This window comes from Hesperophylax consimilis, chromosome 7, assembly GCF_061612785.1.
Source record: "Hesperophylax consimilis isolate HC1 chromosome 7, BYU_Hcon_1.0, whole genome shotgun sequence".
Classification (NCBI taxonomy): Eukaryota; Metazoa; Arthropoda; class Insecta; order Trichoptera; family Limnephilidae; genus Hesperophylax; species Hesperophylax consimilis.
The window spans coordinates 41,892,425-41,918,597 of NC_142842.1; the positions used below are offsets into that span (position 1 = coordinate 41,892,425).

Below are 26,173 nucleotides of genomic sequence, written 5' to 3' on the forward strand. Positions count from 1 at the left end.
AAAGATTAAGACACCATTTCATACTGAAATAGAATCGCCACATGTAATACGATATTTCTTAAAAAATATCGTTTCTGCTCATACAATTTTTGGATAATATCGAAGAAAATATGTCTTAAGTTCATAATCCATTGGATTAATTACATTACAGTGAAAATTATCCACAATTACGTGATTACGTTTGACGTTTGACGAAAAAAGCAGGCGTTAATTCAATATGGCCGATTCCCGATACGCATCGCGGCTAGGTGGCCGACAGAGCGCCCCTCTGGCGGTGAAGAAACGAATCAAATGACTGGCGCGTATATTTAAATATGCAAAATTACTTGAACATCAAGCATTTAATAATAAGATTTCTTCTGGAAGTTTAGTTCTACTTTGCAATGGCATTTTTCATTATTATTTATAATTTTTTTTTTGCTTATTAATTACATCTGATTTTATATTGACATGTTTTCTAATTTCTAAAATTTCTAAATTATTTATTTGCGATGCTTTAATCCTGAGTGAAGTATTTTAAGACCTGAATTTTTATCGAAAGTGTGATTCAAAAGATGATTTGCAAACTCATATTCACTGTTTCCATTTAGAACCCTGAGATATTTTTTAGTTCTGACTTCAGTTTCTATTGGTTCTACCTTTGTAAAATAAATTACAAATCCAGCCCAATTGAGTTTATAAACTCCTGATTTTTTTGTTTGATTTTCGCAATCTATATTATTAAGAATATATTTATTCATTTTGTTATTAGTGTAAAACGCCGGTTGAATAGTACCAGGAATGTTTATATATATCATTTTAGAAGTGTCGTTATCCACAAACAGAATTCTACGCCATTGTTTATTTATATCTTAAGAACTAGGGTAAAAATACCGTTTGAAGATAATATGTTTAATTATTTTATTTAGTATTTCAACTATCAATTTATTAGAATAACCGTTATTAAATGTTATTTGTCTTATGAATATATTGTTTTATGGTTATATGCAAAAAAAAATTTCAGGTCTTAAAATACTTCACACAGGATATAAAGCATCACAAATAAATAATTTCGAAATTTTAGAAATAAGAGAACATGTTTATAAAAGTAGATGTAATTAACAAGATTTTTTTTTTATAAACTCTCTTTTAAATATTTTCCCACTTAACTGGTCTTTCATATTGTAATTCATAATTCTTATAAACCCAGCCTACTCTTACCCCTCCCCCCTCCTTCCACTTCTTTTTTCCAATTGTAATCTATATTTAATTTTTGACTTCGGTGTATACTTCGTTCATGAAACATGTATTGGTTGTATATAATAAAGTGAAGTTAAAAAAGTTATTTGTTTTTTAATAAAATAAAGTTTAATCGGATAACATTATTTTATCTATTTCCATTGTATATCAATGCATACGTACATAATAAAATGTAAACATTATATTTATTTATTAATTGGACAGTTTGCATGGCGCCGCTTTTGTGAGATATTACCTCAGGGGCGCTATATTGTAATAATCTACCTTTATATATAGATTTTTACTCTCCTGATGAAGGTGTATATATAATCTAACTTTAAACTTTATTAGATACAGTAACAGTTTTAGGAAAAGAATTACCACCAGTTGGAGTAAAATTCACACCTTTTAATTAAACCGACTGCTAATCACATTGCACCATTACCCTCCTTTTATCCATAAACACGGGTACAATTAATCAATATGTAATAATGTATTATTTCAGTCAACTTTGTTGTAACTATCTTTAATTGTTGTGACAAACTATACGATATTGATTCAACTTATAGACATTGACGGTTGTAACACATATTTAAGCACTGCAAGTCTCCTATGAGCAAATTATATTAGGTACCATAACAGTTAATATCAGTTGTAGACATGTAGTCAATAATAGTGTTTCATTTGAAATAATCCATCACAAATACGTAAAATTTCATTTATTCAAACAACTGTCATTCTTATTATGCCTAAATTGAGCATGTTATTATTCATTAACTCCTTCCTGTTCCGTGTTTTAACAATATATACTCACCCTCTCTCTGTGAATGACCTAATATCTATCTATTAAATGTAACTGTTGTTAATATCACTTAAACTGGGCGCAGCCCAACTAAGTGCCGCCCGCAGGGCCTAGCAGCAAAAACCCGCGGAGCGGGTTTTTAACTGCTAGTAATGTATGAATACTTCACAGTTTCAACTTTCCGAAACACTCGGTAAAATAATTTCCATCAAGGCCTACGTCATCTTGGGGATGCTGAATTAAGGGTCTTTTTTAGAAGTAAATATGAGTCTAGAAGGAGGAAAAAACACAATTGTTGAGAAAAAAACGAGTCGTAGAGACGACCCGTTCTCGCGTGACAAATGTCAACCGTGTACAAAGATTGGGATATATTTTTATACTGAAGGGAGTAGGGAGGGGATGGAATTGGGTTAGAGGAAGGGAAGTAACTGATTATTCAGATCTGTCACTAAACACGGTCAAGGGCATTTCAAGCAACGTTTCTATACTGGGTTGTAATCTTTCACCAGGGCGATACTGATCTATAGAGTATCTGCCAATCTGGAAGTAATGTTTAAATGAAGGTTGTATTAAACGAATATATTTTTTTGCTAACCCAAATCAGAGTCCCTCTTTCCCGATTCGGCAAGACAATGTCACCCTTATTTTTGTGAAATGTTGTGAGTTATAGTTAGTTTTATTATTTAAATTATTTTCAAGTTTCAATTTTTCGGGTGTACCCGAAACTCACCAAATCTGTGGTTTGTCTGTGTGGCGTCACCAGTAACAAAAAGCCTACATTTTATTTCAACGGGCAGTATATTTTGTGAAACGGCGTCGAGTGTCGAGACATTTTTTATTCTCAACTTTTTATTATCTTACTAGATAATATATTAACATCTCTTCACTAACGTTATTGTACTCTCTAACCATTAATAAATCCCAGAGTAACGTCGGGTACACGTCAGCTAGCATATAACAAAACTTATATATTCCGAATCAGCGTTTGTTGATCTATTAGAATATAATATTTTTCACCGGAGTTCCTTATTAAAAGCATTATTGCAACGTTTCGACTCTGAATAGCGAATCTGAAAGTCCCTTCCTCTCTAATACGGGTTATTATTGAATTATCTACGCTGTAAATAGTGTATAGAATACGCTTGAGACTACTTACAATAATAAAACGAAGAAGTCTACACCCTGAAATGAAACGAGAATTGCCGTGTTTGATGGTTTATTTGCAACGTTATAGAACTTAGCCGTATGTTTCATTGGAAACACTGGTACCCCGCGCGCACCGCTACCGTTAAGTCGTTCCAATTGGAAATTTCAATGCCAATCTGAACTGGATTAACCTACATTGAATATTATTGCAAATTTAAATTACAGACTTCATTGTTGGTTGATCTTTAGAGTGTGAATATCAAGCCACTGCTTTCGAAGTCAAGCTCATGAATTATGTAAAAAATAGTGGAAAAAACTTGTTTTACGCTTTTTATAAAAATCCGGCTCGAAGGACCACATTTATAATTACTGTAGTTTATTCTTAAACGGACTGAGATGTTATTTCTTGAGAAGTAAAGATGCAGAAGAGGATGATCATGGCGTTACTAGGCGTTTTATTAATTTCAGCCTGTTGGAGGGAGGAAAACGACCAAGTGCCATCTGTCCTTAAAAATACAAAATGTTTGAATAACAACCAAACTCATGTTCAACATCTGGTTTGGGTCTTTACTTAATTTTAACACTGGTAATCATTTTTGATTATCTTCAATTCCTCTTCTTGAATTTAGATTTTGTTTTCATTAATGAATGCATGTAGATCTTGAAAGTGGAAACTAACCCTTTTTCCGATATCAGATCGAGCTGAAACTCAGCAGATAGACTCCTTGCTGATGACAACACATTCTATCAACGTTTGCTGAATTTCTCTGAGATTATATTAGAGCATTTAATAAACGAAATAAATGTCGGTACTAACCATTCGGTATTTAGCTCAGTTGTTAACGAGGTTTATAAAAATTATTATAAACCTCTTAAAAATTAAATTTCCATTAGTTATTTTTTTGTTTCTTTCTCTGTCTAAAAGTGTGTCCTCATATACGGTCAATTTTTAATGGCGCCGTTAATCGAAAGGCGCTCTATGTATCCACTTGTATAGATATACGTATTTATTAAATTAATACCTCCTTTGATTTTAAAAGACTGTGGTATAGGTCTATCAATCTTAGTTGACTTCATCACATTACTAACACAGATGCATAATTTACATATAGGATGTTTCATTTAGAATTTAATAAAAAAAACAACTATTGATTATTTTACAATTCAGAGTTCAAAGCCAAAACATGTTGAATTCGGTTAGATAAAATATATGTAAGCAGCCGAATATTGTTTTGTTTCATTGTTATTAAAATGCAGTTTTTCCGAATGTCCGAATCTCCGAATCTTCAGGATTGAATTTTAAATAGTAATAAACCAATGACAAGAATACACTCTTAGAATATTCTAATACGTTGAACATATAAACTTGCTGTCCCTTTTCCGCCAGTCATAATAAGTAGGCGTATACGAGACAGAAGACATCGCGCATGACTTTACGGGGAAATGAAGATACTTTTCTATATTGATAGATATGTGCATGTATTATAAGCATCAGCCATTATCTATATCCTATATCTATTATTAGTATACGTAGTCCAATGAATAAAATAAACAAATTGTTGCAGAAAAACCGCTACAAATAAATCTAATAATAACGATGCTAACTGAAAATAATGAAAGCTGTGAATTTTTCAGTCGCGATATCATGCACTTGATCGAACTGAAATCGATATGGATAGGACACGCTGTAAGCTTCCTAACAATGTTCTTGTACAATCATCGTATACACTTGCTGTCCCTCTTCTGCTAGTACATACACAAATAAATGCAATGCTAAGCTTGTTTACTGGAGTCAACTTTCATTGCTTTACCTATAAAATTATTAAAATTCTGTCAACCCTAATGCAGAAGACAAGTTGTCGTTAATTTTTTTTTTGTAAAAGTCTTATCCGTGTATTCTTAATTTAAGAGCTTATCTGTTATTTAGTGCTCCAGTTTTGAGAACGTATATATTATGTACCTTGTTGGAATTGACTTTCCATCCTTTGAACATGTAGGCGGACTCGCTCTGGATTGTGCTCTGCTCGTTCTGTAGTGGTAGATAATATGCTACTGCGAAAATATTCACCGTTAAGACGCGATAGATTATGACATATTTGCAGGCAGTTAATTGTCACGCTATTCCACTTTTAACGATGAAAAATAACTACCATGAGCATTCCAAGATAGTCTTAACCATTAATACTCGTACCTCTCTAAGAATAGGGCACTAACCTCGAAATGGGATCGACGTGCAATGAACTCATTTCTACAACGTGTTTTGTCTTCTTGGACAACAAAAAAATGAAGACAAACACATAGTCTAAAAAAAAAATCTCTATCATTCACTAGATATTTTCTAATGTTTTTTTTTAGGAAATGACACTTTTTACATGTTACTTCTTACATGAAATCTAACATCATTTTTGTAAATAGTTTTTTTCGTATTTGGATTTATTTACAATAGTAGGCATTATCAGTAATTTTTATTTCTTCATACAGACAATAATTACTTAATTATTATTACAATTAATACAACAATTATTTGCTACGGTTTGTGAGTATTCATATAGCATGAATATAAAGATATTTTTTTAAATATTCTATGGGGGAAGAATGAACTGATTTTTGTTTTATTTTTGAAATACTAGGCTCATGCCCGTATCATGGTAGTCGTAAATAAGCGATAATTGAATATGTGTGTTGTCTTTAGTGTGGTTAAAATTTCACTCGGTTAAACAGATTTTTGCAATGTCGATCGTTGGATATGGTCGAATAACGACCTCATAACTGAATGTTGGCACAAAGCATTTATTTTAAAACCTCACTGAATGTTCAAATCGTTTACAAGTATATGAGAAAGTTAGTTTACGAGTTCATAATCCATCGTGTTGTGTTATATCCAATTCTGTTTCTACATTTACGACGAAACAAACAAAGTAACATATTAATTAGGTACAATCTTCTACGTTAACAGATTTAACGTTTCGCCATTAAGTTAAAATCAATTACATAATAAAAACAAAACACAGAGCAAATTACTTTTCTTAGCCATAATGCAAATCGCGTCTCGAGAATTTCTATGTTTTTACACGGCTTTTCGAGTCATTAGATACGCTTTCTGGACGTGCTAAACGTTAGTGTGATAACTTTTACATTAATTTGTTTATACATCAGTAATAAACTTTTACATTCCATTTCACATTCTACTTTATGAATCTCATAGATAGCACAACATTTTTTCAAAATTAGTAAATGATGTTTTTAAATTGAAACTTTGAAGAATAATGCATAACTAATAACATAACTAACACAAAACTGCAATCCATCAATTATTTTAGAATTTTTACAGAAATCAAAATAAAAAATCTTAAAATTTTAGCCCCTCATATGAGGCTTTGACAAAAACGAATTCCCTCGGGGTCTATGTCATCTTCAGGGGTGCTCTGTAGTGAGTATTTTTAAGGAAAGGAAGTTTTTGGAAGGAAAAAGCGTATGTGGGGTGGGTAGAAATCTAGTTTTCAGTGTATCCGGGAGTGACGGGCGCGTGAATCCATCCCTCAAACTGCGGTGCAAGGTAATGGGTCGAGAGAGTCCTGCTGGAAAGGTCAAAAAGTCTACCTCAACCATTTTCTTCCAATCCGGTTTGCCACGCAGTAGGTGGGCAGACACATCTGCCGTAAGTCCTAGACAAACCTTATCCCATATAGCCGGGCAACCCTTCGCTAAATCTATTATATTATGAAATATAAATTCAGATGGAAAAAAAATTGCGTGCCGTGTTAAATGTTTGTGACGAGAAATGTAATGGAGGTCGCTATCTACAAATTTGCAAATTTCTTGCCATAATTGGTAGCCAAAATTATGTAAAAAAAAGCACAAAACAAAAAGCACAAATGAATTGTGAAAAAAAAATGTTTAAGTAAAAATATTATGGGGTGTTTAAATTTGCAAGGTTTTATTAAACACAAAATCAGGCAAATAAAAGCTTTAGATTTGCATTTTTGTGTTGATTGTTGAAGTGTGACTTGCTATACAAGGGTTGTCTACCTTTTTGGCGTTGAGAGCTACTCTCTGTCTTCATTTTTAAGACGATAGACTTCTAATAAAAACATTATATTAACTCTTGGCATTATTTTCTTAATTCTACATTTAGAAAGGATAAATATCTTTATAATCTATGCAAAACAAACATTGCACTGGGCATTATTTTCGTTGATTTTTAAAGGTGATGATAAAAACTACAAATTTTATGGAACACATAAAGTATTATTTTTAAATTTACAATCGTAACTATCCTTATTCAATTCATTATCAACCAGAAGGGAGCACTAGGATAATAGTAGTATCTGATAATATTATTACTCCAGCGTCTGGACGGTGTAGGCCCTGTGATTGGTCAAATTCAAATTGTGTTTAAATAAGACTTTAAAGATTAAGACACCATTTCATACTGAAATAGAATCGCCACATGTAATACGATATTTCTTAAAAAATATCGTTTCTGCTCATACAATTTTTGGATAATATCGAAGAAAATATGTCTTAAGTTCATAATCCATTGGATTAATTACATTACAGTGAAAATTATCCACAATTACGTGATTACGTTTGACGTTTGACGAAAAAAGCAGGCGTTAATTCAATATGGCCGATTCCCGATACGCATCGCGGCTAGGTGGCCGACAGAGCGCCCCTCTGGCGGTGAAGAAACGAATCAAATGACTGGCGCGTATATTTAAATATGCAAAATTACTTGAACATCAAGCATTTAATAATAAGATTTCTTCTGGAAGTTTAGTTCTACTTTGCAATGGCATTTTTCATTATTATTTATAATTTTTTTTTTGCTTATTAATTACATCTGATTTTATATTGACATGTTTTCTAATTTCTAAAATTTCTAAATTATTTATTTGCGATGCTTTAATCCTGAGTGAAGTATTTTAAGACCTGAATTTTTATCGAAAGTGTGATTCAAAAGATGATTTGCAAACTCATATTCACTGTTTCCATTTAGAACCCTGAGATATTTTTTAGTTCTGACTTCAGTTTCTATTGGTTCTACCTTTGTAAAATAAATTACAAATCCAGCCCAATTGAGTTTATAAACTCCTGATTTTTTTGTTTGATTTTCGCAATCTATATTATTAAGAATATATTTATTCATTCTGTTATTAGTGTAAAACGCCGGTTGAATAGTACCAGGAATGTTTATATATATCATTTTAGAAGTGTCGTTATCCACAAACAGAATTCTACGCCATTGTTTATTTATATCTTAAGAACTAGGGTAAAAATACCGTTTGAAGATAATATGTTTAATTATTTTATTTAGTATTTCAACTATCAATTTATTAGAATAACCGTTATTAAATGTTATTTGTCTTATGAATATATTGTTTTATGGTTATATGCAAAAAAAAATTTCAGGTCTTAAAATACTTCACACAGGATATAAAGCATCACAAATAAATAATTTCGAAATTTTAGAAATAAGAGAACATGTTTATAAAAGTAGATGTAATTAACAAGATTTTTTTTTTATAAACTCTCTTTTAAATATTTTCCCACTTAACTGGTCTTTCATATTGTAATTCATAATTCTTATAAACCCAGCCTACTCTTACCCCTCCCCCCTCCTTCCACTTCTTTTTTCCAATTGTAATCTATATTTAATTTTTGACTTCGGTGTATACTTCGTTCATGAAACATGTATTGGTTGTATATAATAAAGTGAAGTTAAAAAAGTTATTTGTTTTTTAATAAAATAAAGTTTAATCGGATAACATTATTTTATCTATTTCCATTGTATATCAATGCATACGTACATAATAAAATGTAAACATTATATTTATTTATTAATTGGACAGTTTGCATGGCGCCGCTTTTGTGAGATATTACCTCAGGGGCGCTATATTGTAATAATCTACCTTTATATATAGATTTTTACTCTCCTGATGAAGGTGTATATATAATCTAACTTTAAACTTTATTAGATACAGTAACAGTTTTAGGAAAAGAATTACCACCAGTTGGAGTAAAATTCACACCTTTTAATTAAACCGACTGCTAATCACATTGCACCATTACCCTCCTTTTATCCATAAACACGGGTACAATTAATCAATATGTAATAATGTATTATTTCAGTCAACTTTGTTGTAACTATCTTTAATTGTTGTGACAAACTATACGATATTGATTCAACTTATAGACATTGACGGTTGTAACACATATTTAAGCACTGCAAGTCTCCTATGAGCAAATTATATTAGGTACCATAACAGTTAATATCAGTTGTAGACATGTAGTCAATAATAGTGTTTCATTTGAAATAATCCATCACAAATACGTAAAATTTCATTTATTCAAACAACTGTCATTCTTATTATGCCTAAATTGAGCATGTTATTATTCATTAACTCCTTCCTGTTCCGTGTTTTAACAATATATACTCACCCTCTCTCTGTGAATGACCTAATATCTATCTATTAAATGTAACTGTTGTTAATATCACTTAAACTGGGCGCAGCCCAACCAAGTGCCGCCCGCAGGGCCTAGCAGCAAAAACCCGCGGAGCGGGTTTTTAACTGCTAGTTTCTATAATTACCGTTACTTTTTGCGTAAAAAAGAGTTTTATTCGTCACTGGGAAAAATTTATGTTTTCTTATCACCTAATTTTTTAGAGCACCTCAAAATCTACACGACGACGCACGAGTAAATCATATAACCTTTTTCGTTGTGGAGTTGATTCCTTTATCGCGTGATTTTTCAGGCTCTTATATGAAAACACTCCCCGCTCGATGACATAAGCAAACTAACGAGCAATCGAAAATGGTATATTTTTATAATAAACACACCCTTTGCGCCACAACCCTTGGGCCACAAGATGATTTTAAATATTGGGCGACATCAAAAGCGTTTCATCGATAACTCTGGCGGAACCTTAGTATGGGAGCCTTTATAAAAAAACTTTTCACGTTAAAATGTTAAGTATCGACTGAAATGACAGATAAGCAGAACTGACCCAAAACGAATTCAACAACAACAGTTTATTTAGAATGTCTTCAAGTCGGCTCATTATTTATCTTTTCCGTGCATTGAACTGCGGATCATTGGCTTTGGCACAATTTCATTACTTTTACTATCGCGCAATCGTTTTTTACTTTATATTTCCTGAGGGCAAACTTATTGAAATTGTTAATTTAAAGAGCGGTTTAAAATTACATAAAAAATACAAACAACTGTAAATTACAGGCTTTTTTGCAGGCAATTGCATTAGGCAATTCACCCTAAAAAGAGTGCTATGTGCCTACAGGCTTTTTGGACTAGTATACTATCGTTAATTTTTTGTTTTTAATGAGTTTTTATTATTCACAATGTACATTTGTTACGTATAAATTTTTTTATAAAATTATTTTATAAAATTAGCGACCGGTTTCGACACGTCCGTGTCATTAACTAGCTATTTTAAAACTAAATTTTTAAGTGCAGAAATATGGGGTTTTATTTAGTTTGGTTCTTGGGTGGGAGGGATTTGAGGGAGGGGGATGGGGTTGAGAGGGAAACGGAGGGAGGAGTCAACATAACGGGGAACATTGTCAATAGAGGTGATTTGCAAGGTGCTATTATTTTATTTACTATATTAATGTTTGAATTAATTTTTTTGTTGATTTCTAATGTTTCTAATGCAATTGAAATTGTTACATAGTGAATGCCAAAGAAATACAAAAAATACTATCGTTAACTTGAGGCTCCGTCGTAAGCGTTCAAAAAGAAAAAGAAGATGGTTTGAAATGCAGATATTATTTAAATACGAATGTGAAAGGGAGCGCGCTATATTGAAAAACGACAAAAATTTCTCGACAAATGCCTAAGTCATATTTAAAGAAACACTGTTAATGTATTCATACATATTAAATATCAGAATCAAAATGAGTTTTTAATAATTTTTGAAACAAACTTTACTTTATTCTTATAATTACTGTTTTTGCTGTACAAATTTATAGATATTATCTTAAAAAATAACACATATTATTTTATGAACTTTAAAACTTAAAGTGTTCAAGACAAATATGTTACAAATCTGAAGAAATTGGGCCTAAAAATCATTAATTATCTAACGAACAATGGAATAAAGTAAGAAAAATTCAAATCAAACATTTTTAACTTTATTCCCATAAGGCTGTCTTTGGTGTATTTGTGATAAAATAAATTAAATGTGATTGAAAATAATAAGTGCAAGGTTTTCAGCTAAAAAATATGCAAATAAATTTAGTGCTTTTACCGAAAAAATATCAACGCACGGTTAAGACAAGAACCCAAAAAAGTGTTGCTCTTGCCATATTATATTTTTGAGGCCAATGTATCGGATCGGAATAGAGATTATACACTTTAAAATAACCTTACGTAACACTTAATTGAGCCCGCCTTTCACAACACGTATTTCTTAAATCTCCCGGGCACAAGTGGTTTAGCGGTTTAGGTATATTTAGTTTGAGCTCTTATGATAAACATTATGATTCTTTATTTAATCGGGCAAATTAGTGAGAAAAAACCCCACAGAAAAAGAGGCTGAGAAACATATATGAAGGCTTATCTATGAAACCACTTTGAGTTTTTCAAATCCAACAATCTCTTTTACATTTTTTGTAACTATTGGTGTTTTCTACTTCCAAAAAATGCACAAATTACAGTCATATTAATTCTGTCATTGATTTCATATTTACACGAGACACCAGAGACCATCAAAAACAAATAAATCACATATCTTTTTCCTGATATTTTCTCCTAATGGTACCAGTGCTGTCCGAAATAAAAAAAAAATAACAAAAAATACGCTGTAAGGAGTTAATTAAAATAATTGTTCTGACTTGACTAGAAAAAACCTTCGCTAACAATCGCTGTATGAAATTATATTCAATAATTGTCCTGACTTGACTAAAATATCTTCCTTCCCATCGTGAGTGTAATGATACCTCTGCGGTAATTACATCGACGTATGTTGGCTAAAGAAGGATGAGTCTACGTCTGCCATCGGATGTTGCCACAACTGAATAATATGTTCTGTATGTTCCGTTGCCAAATAAACTGTATTGTTCTGCGCTATGGACTCTACGTGTGGTTGCATCACCTCTCGAGAAACAACGCCTTCCATTAAAAACATTTCGACAAACATATGAAGATTAGTCTAATGTAGGTAAAGTACTGAGGTAAAATAACATAAAAGCAAGATAGCTCAGCTCTTAGACCGTCTTAAGAATCATATACTTCAAAACAAAATATTTGTAATGGGTATGACGCAACACGTAGTAGAGTAGATTTAGCAATAAATTAAGCTCAATACATCATTTTTAAAACGTTTTTCTAGAAATGCTTTTATTTATAATGTCACTCTAAATCATACGATAAATTTTATTAAAGGTCTGGGTTATCGGTGACCTTCTGAATCCGTGCATGATTTCAAGAAAATTCATACCTACAAAAAAGTGGTGGATAAAAGTTTCTAAAAGCCAAGTGGATAAAATGTAGAATTTCAGTATTATGTAATAAAAACGATCTAGTTACGGAGGCGCACTATTGCGGTGTCTTATAAGATGACGAAAAAATATTAATATTTAATCTGTGGATCAGTTTATTTTATCATATAATTACGATAAATCCTTTTAGTATATAACCGGATTACTCTAATGAGGAAATTATAAACCTTCGATGTTGTTTTTCTAAACGTCAATAGTTTTATTAATCAATAAAAGTTTAATGTGTTTTTTGACATACTTTTTTGCGGTGCTAATAAATGTTGCATCTGTGTCAGAGATTAATTACCTATTAAAACAAAGTTTTCTCTCAAAAGAGTAGAAATAAACACTTGAAGATTATGCGTCGTAAATCTGTTCATTGAACCGATCAATATAAGTTTAATGTGTTTTTTGACATAATTATTTTATGAAATTAATATTATTTTAAGGTATTTTGCCGTGATGCGCTTTCTCTGCCGTGAGTTAACGTTTAAGTCAACCTTACGATTTCCATTATCAGGGCAGAAAAAAACACTTTTATAAGTCTGATCACTGAATCGTAATGTAATTACAATTTTTGTGCACGAGTAAAATAATCTGTTTTTTTCCTTATTGAAAGTTCTTATTTCTTTTCTTATTCTATAAATATAATTTATTTGATTAAGTATATTGGAAAATCAATTTAAAGTTGCATGTTTGATGCTGTGATTCTGCGTGCTTGAAGAGTTTTTTCTATAACCTTTTGTACTTTGCATCACTTATTGCATAAATATAATTAAATTGTCTTATAAATTCTTTTGATATCATGAATATGTAAATTGTAATAAATAGTTTTATTTTACATCTTAATTGTTATTAAAATCAATTACTTTGATATCTCCTTTACTCGTTATTTACGTAATACATATTATGATGTGGCTTGTTAAGTATTATCGTTATTTATCAATTAAAAAAAATACTTTTCAATCCCAATGATATCTGATAAAATACTAGGACAAAATAAAATTATACATTTTCTAGAATTTAAAATATTAGTTGTTTAAAACGAACAAAACTTTTCGTTTTCTTGTCTGTTTTTTTTTACACCAATAACCTCGAATGATATCAATCAGCAATCTCTACTAAAATTTAACGAGCTTTTATAACAAAGAATATATTTTTAACATGAAATTAAGGCACACTTAACCTATTATCCTCTGTGAGTTTTAGAATGAAGGTAAGCAACAAATGAGTAAAAAAGATTTAAAACAAAGACATTTAACATCAGCAATCAAAACAGCATAGATAATTTAATAGCAGAAAAACAAAAAATAACACATTTTTATCGTAAACTAAAAATTTTTCAGTTGATGTGTAGATTTTTAAGGAATGATTTAGCCTTCGAACCGCGAAATATCTTACACGCGACAATAAATAATTTTTTAAATAAGTTGAAAAACTACTTTTATTTTTTAAAAGTTGTCTATTATATGTTGCAGTAAAACTGATAGAGCAAGTATATGGTATTGATTAAAAATTTTTTTTTTTTAAATAAATTTAAAATAAATCAAATTTAATAATGTTATAATAATTATTAAGTTCTGCGAGTATTTATGTTATTTTTACAGTTTTAATGTGACAGCTGTTTCGGCTTTTGAGGCCATTATCAAACTGTCATGTTTGTCACAGTTGATAATGTCACAGTTTGATAATGGCCTCAAAAGCCGAAACAGCTGTCGCATTAAAAACTATAAAAATAACAGAAATACTTGCAGAACTTAATAATTATTTTAACATTATAAAATTTGATTTATTTTAAATTTATTTAAAAAAAATTAAATGGAGTTCTACGAATTAAACACCAAAACAATAAATAAAAAAATTAAAATAATTTGTTGGCAATATTCAAACACGTCAGTTAAGGTTCGGGAGATGAGGAGAAATTAGACAAAGATGGAAAGATGACTTTACAAATGAAATTATCAGCTTATTTGACGAAATTTGTGCTTAGCAGGTAAGGCTCTCGACTACGAATCCGTGGGTCGCGGGTACACTAAATTTTGGTTTAATTTAATTGTGCATTTTCACATTTAATTAACATAAAATTATTTACTTGAGGCACGTTTCAGAGTAGTAGATACACTCAGTATCACTCTGGTGAAAGACCAACATACAGAATTGAAAATTTGCTTTAAATGGCTTTAGTACGGTGACGAGATCTGAATAGCCAAGTACTACCCCCACATTCATCTTTGCCATCCCTTCCTTTCCCCACTTATTTCAGTCTTCAAAACACTGCAACAGTGCACTTTAGCAATCATGATACCACAGTACTGCACTGAGAAAACTTACTGATATTGAATATTGTTAATTTATTAAATAATCAAAGAATTATCTTCAACGAATAAATTGACAGTATTCCTAGCAAACTGTCGTTAAAACACGAATATTATAATTTCTCTACTAACTGGGTAATTGAAATGTTCAATGAATATCATGTATAATAACAATTATCCTGTAATTACTTAGATTAAACAAAATAAATAAAAAAAATATGTTATTAGCATGTCGGAACACGTGTTCATAAAAATTCTAAGATTGTAACATATTATTATTTTTATCAGTAAAAGGACCCCTGCATGAACAAGTCTTCCGATATATACTGAATGGACTAATGTTGTATTTGGAAATGGATTGCAATCACATTTTTAACAGGATCAGCCATTCTAATTTTTCTCCGTTTGGGAGCAGTTTTAGTATGATATTAATATTAAAAAGAATAATAAATAAATAAAACTGGACTAACCTGCAGTTTTTCTTCGTTCTTGGCATGGACTGGTTCCTCGGCGAGGAGTGCGTCGTCCTTCTTCAGATCGACAGCAGGAGCGTCCTGTCGCAGGGCGAGGGGAAGTGCGGGAAGGCGGGACATTTGGAGCTGCAAGAAAATAAATACATTGGTTACAATACTGGGAGAAATTATCAAGGGTGTTAAGAAATACATTGGTTATAATACTGGGAGAAATTATCAAGGGTGTTAAGAAATACATTGGTTATAAAACTGGGAGAAATTATCAAGGGTGTTACGTAAAAGAGGTAAATAGTTTGGCTTCACTGGATGGGTGAATCTGGATCTGACATAATATCTTAATTAGAACTTTTAATGGCGGAAGAAATGCTGAACTAAACTGCAAATTTAATCGAGCTGAATTAAAATCGAAAATTTATAGTAATCTAAATACTCACTTGTATCTATATTACGTGCAGTTTGTAATGTTTCACCTTTTTGGGTGTGAGAGTAATTTTAAATATTACTCTTTTTTTTTTTGTTTAAAACAATATGGAATTTTCTTCTCTCTGGGCTATGACCGATGTTTAATTTTTTTTTCTAAGGCTCTGCATATGTGTTCGCAGGGATGGAAAATTCCTCCCCTACAACACATAAGCCTCCATGAAAATTGGACCCTCTTCTTTTATATCTACAGAAAGCTACTTAAAGCTCTCTTGTACTATATATCTTTATAGACATATGTACTTAACTAATTAATACGTTATTTACGATCTTGAACGCAAATATACCCGTATTTATATTGTAATTAAATTCCATCAAACGTTGTATAATTTTTTTGATTTATGATATAGGATTTTAATTACTTTCATTTTTGTGGTAACCCTCTTGGTTCTGATCGAGGTGTTGAGTTCAAAGTTGAATTAGTCTTTCTATTGCAAACCTAGACTTAAATGAATTTTCTGAATGAGCTAACTTTCCTATTGTAATTATTCTGATTCCCTGCACCCTAACAAAATCGTAGTTAAACGCTGATAAAAGATATTATACATGTTTATTTGGACAGGTAATTTAATATAACTCAAATGGTTAATTGTTAGTAAATTTGATTTTGGTGAACTTTTGTGTCTGTGTGGCACCACTCCTTTATGATTCTGCTGCTATAAGGTACATGTAAAGATTGATTTAGTAGGTTAATGTAATTAGTTAATTGCATATTTGACGAACTCGGAATAGCCCATTTGCTGGCATAATTTGGCTCCAATCCTCCATCAAGTAAACGAGATGATCGGGAGTGGACTAGAAATTTGCACAATCCTTTGACACGGCTCCTTGATTGATACCTAAGTTATCGTGTCCCAAAAAGCCTTCCACGTCATCATGTACTGCATTCAAGTTTCCCCCCGGGTCCCGATACCCCCAAATTCCGACACCTCCTTGGACTACAATTTACTTAGGGCGAACCGGTTTCGTCCTACATACAATCATATACTCACGGTTTGTGTGGACTTACGGGTCGTGAATCCTCATTCCACGTCTAAGAGAAGATGCGAGAGTGGTCTACCGACCTAAATGCAAGCTGTATGCAGGTCCGCATCCTCCAATAGACAGTACATACGAATAAATATATGTATACATACAGTTTGGGAAAGGTTTATAACTTGCAATACAAGGCTATTTACCTCGCATCCCAAGCTCGGATCTCGCACAAAGAATTCTGCACAATTCTTAGCTTGGTAACCGAATATATACGTACTAATAAGGTGATACTAATAAATACTAGTAGAATAAGAAATTATTTGATAGTTTGTTTTGGAGAGCTATCGAACTCCAGGCTTTTGTTTGTTTGGTTTTGACGTTTTTATTTAAGAGAATCGCCATCTCTATTGGATTTGGTTAATGGTCTTGTTATAGGAGCGACCACTGCCTCCTATTGATGAACTGTATTTGTTTTAAATTTTACCTCCAGGGTTCAACATTAATTTTGTTCATCCTATACCGTGATTTTCCAATTGTTTCAAGTAGTTGATTGCCACATTAGAGAGTACTCGACCCTCAAATATCTCAGGCAACTGATGGGGTTTTGTATGAGCACCCAATCAATAAAATTCAAATGTTTCGTATAATTATTCGATATAAATCTTCCTAACCCGTGATTTTTCAATTGTCGTTTGTGATTGATAGGTATTTGAGCGCACGCAGCTTCCAGCTGGTTCAGATAACTAATAAAAATCTATGCGACTATCTAATCAATGATACTTAAATGTTTCATGTAATATTTCGATATAAATCTGGCTAACCCGTGATTTTTCAATTGTCGTTTGTGATTGATAAGTATTTGAGAACACGCATCTTCCAGCTGTTTCGGGTAATTAATAAAATCCTTTGTGACTAACTAATTATGGCCAAGGTCGTTTTCAAACTATGCGGTTGACCCAATTCTCCAGTGATCCTTTGTTTTGTAAACAAATAATATAAACATCTCCTGACACACTAACCTAAATGTGAGATTTGTTTATTTTAAAATTCCTTAGAAGTCATTTGTGCCTCTTTACTTTTATTGCGCACTATTTATTAAAATATTTTTTTAAATCCTTTATTGAAGTTAAACTATTTATTTCATTTTCCGAATTTAGTAAATTTACTAGAAGTTAGGTGAAAATAATATAAATATATATATATATGTACACATATCTCGATTGTCAAAATACGTTAAATAAGATTACATATATTAATAAATAAATATAAGGTATATGATTCTACATGGTCTTGAATATTAATAAATACATATTTTCTTTTTCAATAATATAGATATGTCCTCGGGTAGGTATTAAAAATCGCTACCATTTCGATGTTTCGATTAATAAATAAAATACATATATATAATTACATTACTCATATATATATTCTTTATATACAATATATTATTTTATATTTATAAATATATATACAAATATACAATATACATATATTAATGTGTAATTCTTTGTTTTGTTGTTTTAATTTAATATTCAATTGATATACTTCCACTTCACAGCCCTTCTGTGTCTCCTGGGACCTGAAAATTATTTATAAAAGGAAAACTCACCCACGTCAAGGTATTTCCGGTCGGGTAGTACACAACAACCTTGATGAAGAAATCCTACCTAATTAATTGTATTTTTCAACTAATTTCAAAATAAATCTTTTCGACTATTTATTCCTATTTAATATTTTATTCTCGCTTGAATCATATAAATTAGCTGATATTTAATTTTTCTTCCGAACGAAATCCTAATTCAGAAAACCCGTTGATTTAATAACACTTTTCTAGTTTAAGCTTTTGAATGATAGCTGTTAAAATACTTTTTTCGAAATGATAGACTGATGATTAAAATTCCGGTTAAAACGACAAACACTTTTAACACTGTCGCTATACGCACGATGGATTTTAATTGAACAATTTATTAATTCTAAATTTCTTTTTATATATTTTTAAAAGAAAATTTTTTCGAATTGCGCAGACTTTTAATTATCTCGATTCTTAAAATTAATTTCTTTTCCGAACTGTTAATTTTAGAACAAAGGTTTGAGCATTTGTTATTATTTCTTTTCGAACTGTCTAGATTGTGTTTATTTTAAACTAAGACGTAAATATTTATTACTATTATTATTTTTACACAAAATTATAATCTATTTTTAAATATCAATACGCGATCACGTTCACTTTAGATTAACGATAACAAACTCTTAAATTTAATTTGAATGTTTTCACTTTGAATGAAATAATTATTTTTAAATTTTTAATTAATTCACAATTCACTTTTTGCACTTCACTTAACACTTTTAAGCACTGAGTTTAAATTATATTTATTTTCACTGTTTAACCAAATTAAACTGATTTAACAAAACTTCACTGGTGGGGTTTTCAGAATTTAGAAACTGAATTTAAGACTTTTTACAAAACTTTCTAAGTCCAGGTACTTGTTCAGAATTTAACACTTAGATTATTTCACTAGAATTTTACCAATAGACGTAGTACTGCCATGTAACAACTTTTCAAACCCTCGGCGCGACTGCCCTCCTGACTGATGAGTTCCATCTTTTATACCCCTCTCAGGTTCCAAAAGACGTATCTGAATTTCTCTTGATGCTTAATTCTATCTCCTATCAACTCGTAAATCCAAACACCCCTTCCATCAATATCGATCGTTCCTACATAAGATGTTCTGCTTTCCGGCTCAAGGCGGTGTTCAGTTTCCATCTCACAATTCTAAATCGATAGGGTCCGAATCAGGTAAGTCTGTGTTAATCGCCCAAGCTCCCTTTGTCCTCTGTTCATACAAAAATGTAGTTAGAATCTCATGATTTTGCGTTCCTTTTTTTTCTCAATTCGCGATAGGTCCGTCCTCAATAACATATATACAGATCTCAATTTTATGCATCTCGTGCGAAAATTGTTTAAATCCATGTCGAAATCTTTACTACGCATTTTTGAATTTCGATTTGTTTAAATTCTACTTAATTTTATTGTTACTTATATGAGCTTTTCCATTTCCACTCGTACTTTCTATCTCCATGACGCAGATTTGAGTTTTTCCTTTATCTTTGAATTTTATTTTTATCCGCGACGTTTTCTTGCACAAATTCTTCTTGATTCTTATGTCATTTCTCATAACTCTTATAATTACTCATTTTCCAAGTCGTATTTATTAATTTCACGGATAAATTCGAATTGTATCACTTTTTTTCCACTTGGATTATTCTTTATCTCCGTTCTTTACCCTACCTTTTATCTTTTCTCCACTTTTCCCGATGTGTGTGGTCTCCAGGAAAATTTCATACTTCATCTATTATTAATTAATATATAGTTTTCCACACTTCTATGGGAGATATACCTAATTTGACTCTGGGATATCTGTCACTTTTATTGCCTGATCCAATCTCCGCCCCATCCTCCATCCCTCACTTACAAGATTTCACATAAATTATATGTCTGGACACCTGTTTACGTTTAAAATTTTGGTACCAGACTCGTAAATTTAGTTTAATTTCAAACCTATTAATTTTTATCTCTTTTGACTAATCTAAATACTTCCATAAGGTCCACGTTAAAGTTAATCGCTTTTCTAATCGTTTATTACCTTAACGTAAATAAAAATCATGTTCGGATTTCGATTGTTTACCCTTCAAAATATACATGAGACCGCCAACCTTTTGTCTTGTTTCGATCCCTCCGTAATATTGGGTAACTCTAATATATATCTAACCTAATAATCATGAAAATGTCTACTTTTCCTGAATCTAATCTATCGATATTATGTTTAGTTTTACTGTCTTCTTCTGCTACTCGATTTTCACGTCCCTAGGACCTTCGTAGCAGTCCAAAATCCCTGTACTATCCTTCCATTCGATCGCCGCACTTTTCTAAAAGTGTATTTTTTTGCGAGATTTTTCATTCAAAATTGATTTACCAATATGTCCGTTTCATCTTAAATTGATAACGATTAATTTCCATTGTTTCCAACACTCACTCCTCTCTTTAGTACGATTTTTATCGAACATGACACCCTCCTTCTATCATAAATAATTGTACTACAGTTGAAAATTCTGCCAGTGATTTTCCTTCGCTTTTCCCGTCCCTTTTTTATACTATCACGTTTATAAATTTTCCATTGCATTTTCGTGCGTGTGTTTTTCAATTTGTAAAATCTTCAAAGCACTCGATTTCAACGGTTCGCCATCACCTAAATGTCTCGGTTATTGTAAACATTTCCTAGAGTTTGTCGCCTTGAACGTCAGTGTTTATGCCATAGTGCGTTCACCTCTAATTTTTGTGGGAACGGAAATGCAATTAATTATCTTTTTTAATGTCGGGTCCAAGGTTCAATCCTTTGTCTTTCGTAGACACACCCCCCTTCGTTCACTGATTGGTTACTCAAAATTTTTATAGCTCTTTGTTTAGATCTATTGGTTGACAACCTTCATTGTTTATTTTTAGGCCTAGAAAAGGGGAAGCCCTGTCTAGTCCTAGACGATTTTACGACCTCTCTGCTTTCGTCTTAGAACCTCGATATAATTTCAACTATTACAGGAGCCTACCGCAAGCAAGCTGGATCAATTCTTTCTCCGCCAGATGTCGTTAGCATGTCCGTTTTCATAAATAATTTGCATATTTTCTTGCAGCTATGGTTTATCTGTTTTTCTCTCACTGTGATTTAAAGCCTTTCATCACAGTTCCCCCCTCTGAACTCAATTTGCTGTGGCTAACGTTGTATACTACTTTAGACATCGAAATTGTGTTCAAAATGTAGTCTAGCTTTTCTCCCCCCTTCGTTCTGTTATTCCCTATCTCTCTTTCCATTCTGTTATTTCCTTTCTCTACCTCACTCTATCATTCCCTATCTCTCTCTCCATTCTGTTATTTCCTTTCTCCCCCCCCCTCATTCTGTTATTCCCTATCTCTCTTTCCATTCTGTTATTTCCTTTCTCCCCCCCCTCATTCTGTTATTCCCTATCTCTCCTTCCATTCTGTCATTCCCTATCTCTCTTTTCATTCTGTTTGGATTGTTAACAACCTTGAACTTTGAATCACATTGTATTTTCTATTTTTTTTTTTTCGCGTAGATTTTATTTTATGGAATTTTCTCTAATTTTGATAAACTCAAAATTAATCTCTTTTTTTTTTCTGGGAAAAAAAAAAACACGCCCCTCGACTCGCGTGTTTAGGTGGTCCTCAACCTGGTTGGACTAAGACCTCCCTCTTCACAACAAGCGTTTCTTGACGTTTTATTCTTCAATCTTTTTTTTTTTCTTTAATGAAAAATTTTTTTTTTTCAAATTCCAATCTGTTGAGTACCCCTGCTCCGTGTTATCAGTTGCTGCAAATTCCAATTCTACGCGCTTCCGTTTATTATTTGTCTAGACCATTTTATTTATTCACTGTCAAGTGGCTTATCTCGGTGCCGTCTGAATTGTAATTTTTCTTTGAAATTGAAAGTTGAAATCACAACTAACACTTTTGTTGTTTCAAAACAACGCTTATTTGTTTGATCTATACTTGATTTACGCTCCGATGTGTGTATTTCATAATAAGTGTCCGCAAATCCTAACACTTTTATCCCGTTAGATAAATCATAATTTATCTTTTATCTTTATCCAATGTTTATCCTTATCTATAAGGATTATTTACGTTATCCTTCGTTTCATCTGAATATCACTTTTATCTTATCCTTTTTCGCTTTGTTTATCTTAATGTGTCACCCGTTCGTTCATGAAGGACCAAGTTGGTTTACGTTTAAAATTCCTTCGCGTTGAATCCAAGTCGTAAATTTCTTACTTTGTTTATATTCTCAAAGGCGCGAGGGTTAGTTTTATAAACAATATGAGTCCTATTTTGTGGGTTCACTGTCCCGTCATAATGAATCGTGTTTAATTGCTTTCGTTTGTTTACGTAACGCAGTCTGTTGCATGCGAGCACTTTTTCACTTTTATTTATATTTTATTTATTGATCTATTTTATTTTTAATATCACTACACTATTTCGCAGTTCTCTGGTAACAATATTTCCCTTCTCGTTTTTCTATTTTTTTTGTTTTTCTAGATTTTTTTTCTTGTATTTCATCACCTGATTCGTCAAAATCTATTTCCAATTTGCAAAATCCATATTCAATTTGCAAAATTTGTAAATTCTATTATGATTTTTTTTGAAATACCTAACATGATTTTTTTCAATACCTGACATGAATTTCTTTTCAATAGATATATATATACACATATATATATATCCCATCATAACCATTCGTCAACGACATTAAAATCTCGAGCCAACTCTGAATTGTTTTTTTTTTCTTTGAAATTGAAACTCGAATTCTCAACTAACACTTTGTCTTTTCAAAACAACGTTTATTTGTTTGGCCTATACTTGAATTCTTTATCGAATCCATTGACTGGGTTCTCTGTGTCTTAAAATATGTTTTATTAGTCAACAACCTGATCCGAATGTCAACAAAATTATCATGAGTAAATCTTACGTTATTTCAACTCACCCGTTTATATGGTAAATTATATTATGTAAGATTAATCTTACCTCACAAAACAAAACATCAAATGTTTCACCCTCATTAATGTCTTTGCCGATTATCGAGATTTGTGATCCTGACAACAAGTATCTACATTGGCGGCACGTAGCGCGACCATTTGAATCTAACACGTGGTCCTAATGATTAACTATGATGTAATACAATTACACTTTTCTATTTTGATATTATTGTTATTATAGATCTATCTATCACATGATATGGGTGTAATATTTCCGCTATTTATTATGTTACAACATGATCATAATAGATTACACCCCAACATATCAAAATAATTGTTTTTCTTTTGTTTTATAATGATATTGATGTTAATCAAAAAAAATATATATATTTTTTTTTTGTTAATCAATTGATATTAATCAATTTTATATTTTTCGTAATCATTATTTTTGCAAAACCAATGATATCTAGTAAGGTACATTGGGTGTTGTAAAACATTAATCAATTTAATTTCTCTAAATTCTGTCGAATGTCTAGCGATGAAATAATAATTTCTTTTCCTGACTTTGTGAATAATTTGTTAAGTACCACGGCCCGCCGCTGGTCGGATATAAGATAAACAATAATTGTTTACGTTAATACTTCACGATATCTGAATGCAATGTTTATGTTATATTTGTTCCAGCTATCTCGTTTTGTGTCATTGTTTATTTAATCTCGGCGTTTGTTATTTAATTTTTGTTCTTCAGAGTGATACGTATTATTTAACGATGTTTCCGACCTTTTTTTAAAAACATCGATGTGTTTACGCCCGATGTTTATCTTATCAATTTTTCGATGTTCTTTGCTGTCACAATACGTTCGATGTTTTTCGTGTTAGTCTTGTTTATTAAACTTGCTTCATATCAACATTCCGATTTGTTCGGTGAATCCAAAACATAAACAATGTTTTTGTTTACGGAACGCATTCCTCTCGAGTGAATGACATCATTAACCCACATATCCTTTCTTATTGTTTATATTATCGTATGAAAAGAATTTTTATTGACTCTAAAGCTCACGGTCATTTGAATTAACACATTTTTATTTATAAGGACACTTTTTGTATTATAAGATTTATTCGTTAACACTTTCTTTTTGGATTTATTGTTTGTTTACGTTAATCTATTATTATTTTTAAATTTTACTGTATATTTATGTAATGTCGCACTTTTCTGATAAATTTTTTTTCTTTTTGTTAACTCTTTAATTAATTTCGTCCTATTTATTATTATTATTTTCTCCGTTTTTGCAATAGGTTGACCAATAACTTTGTTTTTTTTTCTCTCAAAGACTTATAAAACCTGAACCTCCTGGACACGGCTATTCAGTTGTAATGTTTCACCTTTTTGGGTGTGAGAGTAATTTTAAATATTACTCTTTTTTTTTTTTGTTTAAAACAATATGGAATTTTCTTCTCTCTGGGCTATGACCGATGTTTAATTTTTTTTTCTAAGGCTCTGCATATGTGTTCGCAGGGATGGAAAATTCCTCCCCTACAACACATAAGCCTCCATGAAAATTGGACCCTCTTCTTTTATATCTACAGAAAGCTACTTAAAGCTCTCTTGTACTATATATCTTTATAGACATATGTACTTAACTAATTAATACGTTATTTACGATCTTGAACGCAAATATACCCGTATTTATATTGTAATTAAATTCCATCAAACGTTGTGTAATTTTTTTGATTTATGATATAGGATTTTAATTACTTTCATTTTTGTGGTAACCCTCTTGGTTCTGATCGAGGTGTTGAGTTCAAAGTTGAATTAGTCTTTCTATTGCAAACCTAGACTTAAATGAATTTTCTGAATGAGCTAACTTTCCTATTGTAATTATTCTGATTCCCTGCACCCTAACAAAATCGTAGTTAAACGCTGATAAAAGATATTATACATGTTTATTTGGACAGGTAATTTAATATAACTCAAATGGTTAATTGTTAGTAAATTTGATTTTGGTGAACTTTTGTGTCTGTGTGGCACCACTCCTTTATGATTCTGCTGCTATAAGGTACATGTAAAGATTGATTTAGTAGGTTAATGTAATTAGTTAATTGCATATTTGACGAACTCGGAATAGCCCATTTGCTGGCATAATTTGGCTCCAATCCTCCATCAAGTAAACGAGATGATCGGGAGTGGACTAGAAATTTGCACAATCCTTTGACACGGCTCCTTGATTGATACCTAAGTTATCGTGTCCCAAAAAGCCTTCCACGTCATCATGTACTGCATTCAAGTTTCCCCCCGGGTCCCGATACCCCCAAATTCCGACACCTCCTTGGACTACAATTTACTTAGGGCGAACCGGTTTCGTCCTACATACAATCATATACTCACGGTTTGTGTGGACTTACGGGTCGTGAATCCTCATTCCACGTCTAAGAGAAGATGCGAGAGTGGTCTACCGACCTAAATGCAAGCTGTATGCAGGTCCGCATCCTCCAATAGACAGTACATACGAATAAATATATGTATACATACAGTTTGGGAAAGGTTTATAACTTGCAATACAAGGCTATTTACCTCGCATCCCAAGCTCGGATCTCGCACAAAGAATTCTGCACAATTCTTAGCTTGGTAACCGAATATATACGTACTAATAAGGTGATACTAATAAATACTAGTAGAATAAGAAATTATTTGATAGTTTGTTTTGGAGAGCTATCGAACTCCAG

The 26,173-nt window shown here is 31.6% G+C and overlaps 1 protein-coding gene across 1 annotated transcript in view; it reads right to left on the reverse strand.

The window, feature by feature from the left end:
- The window catches only part of LOC149422800 (uncharacterized), a 145,921-nt gene that overhangs the window by 63,834 nt on the left and 55,914 nt on the right, over window positions 1–26,173 (reverse strand). Inside the window, exon 3 of the mRNA XM_089633513.1 lies at window positions 15,452–15,580. Coding sequence (XP_089489639.1) covers window positions 15,452–15,580 — 129 coding nt within the window. The remainder of the gene's footprint in view (window positions 1–15,451; window positions 15,581–26,173) is intronic.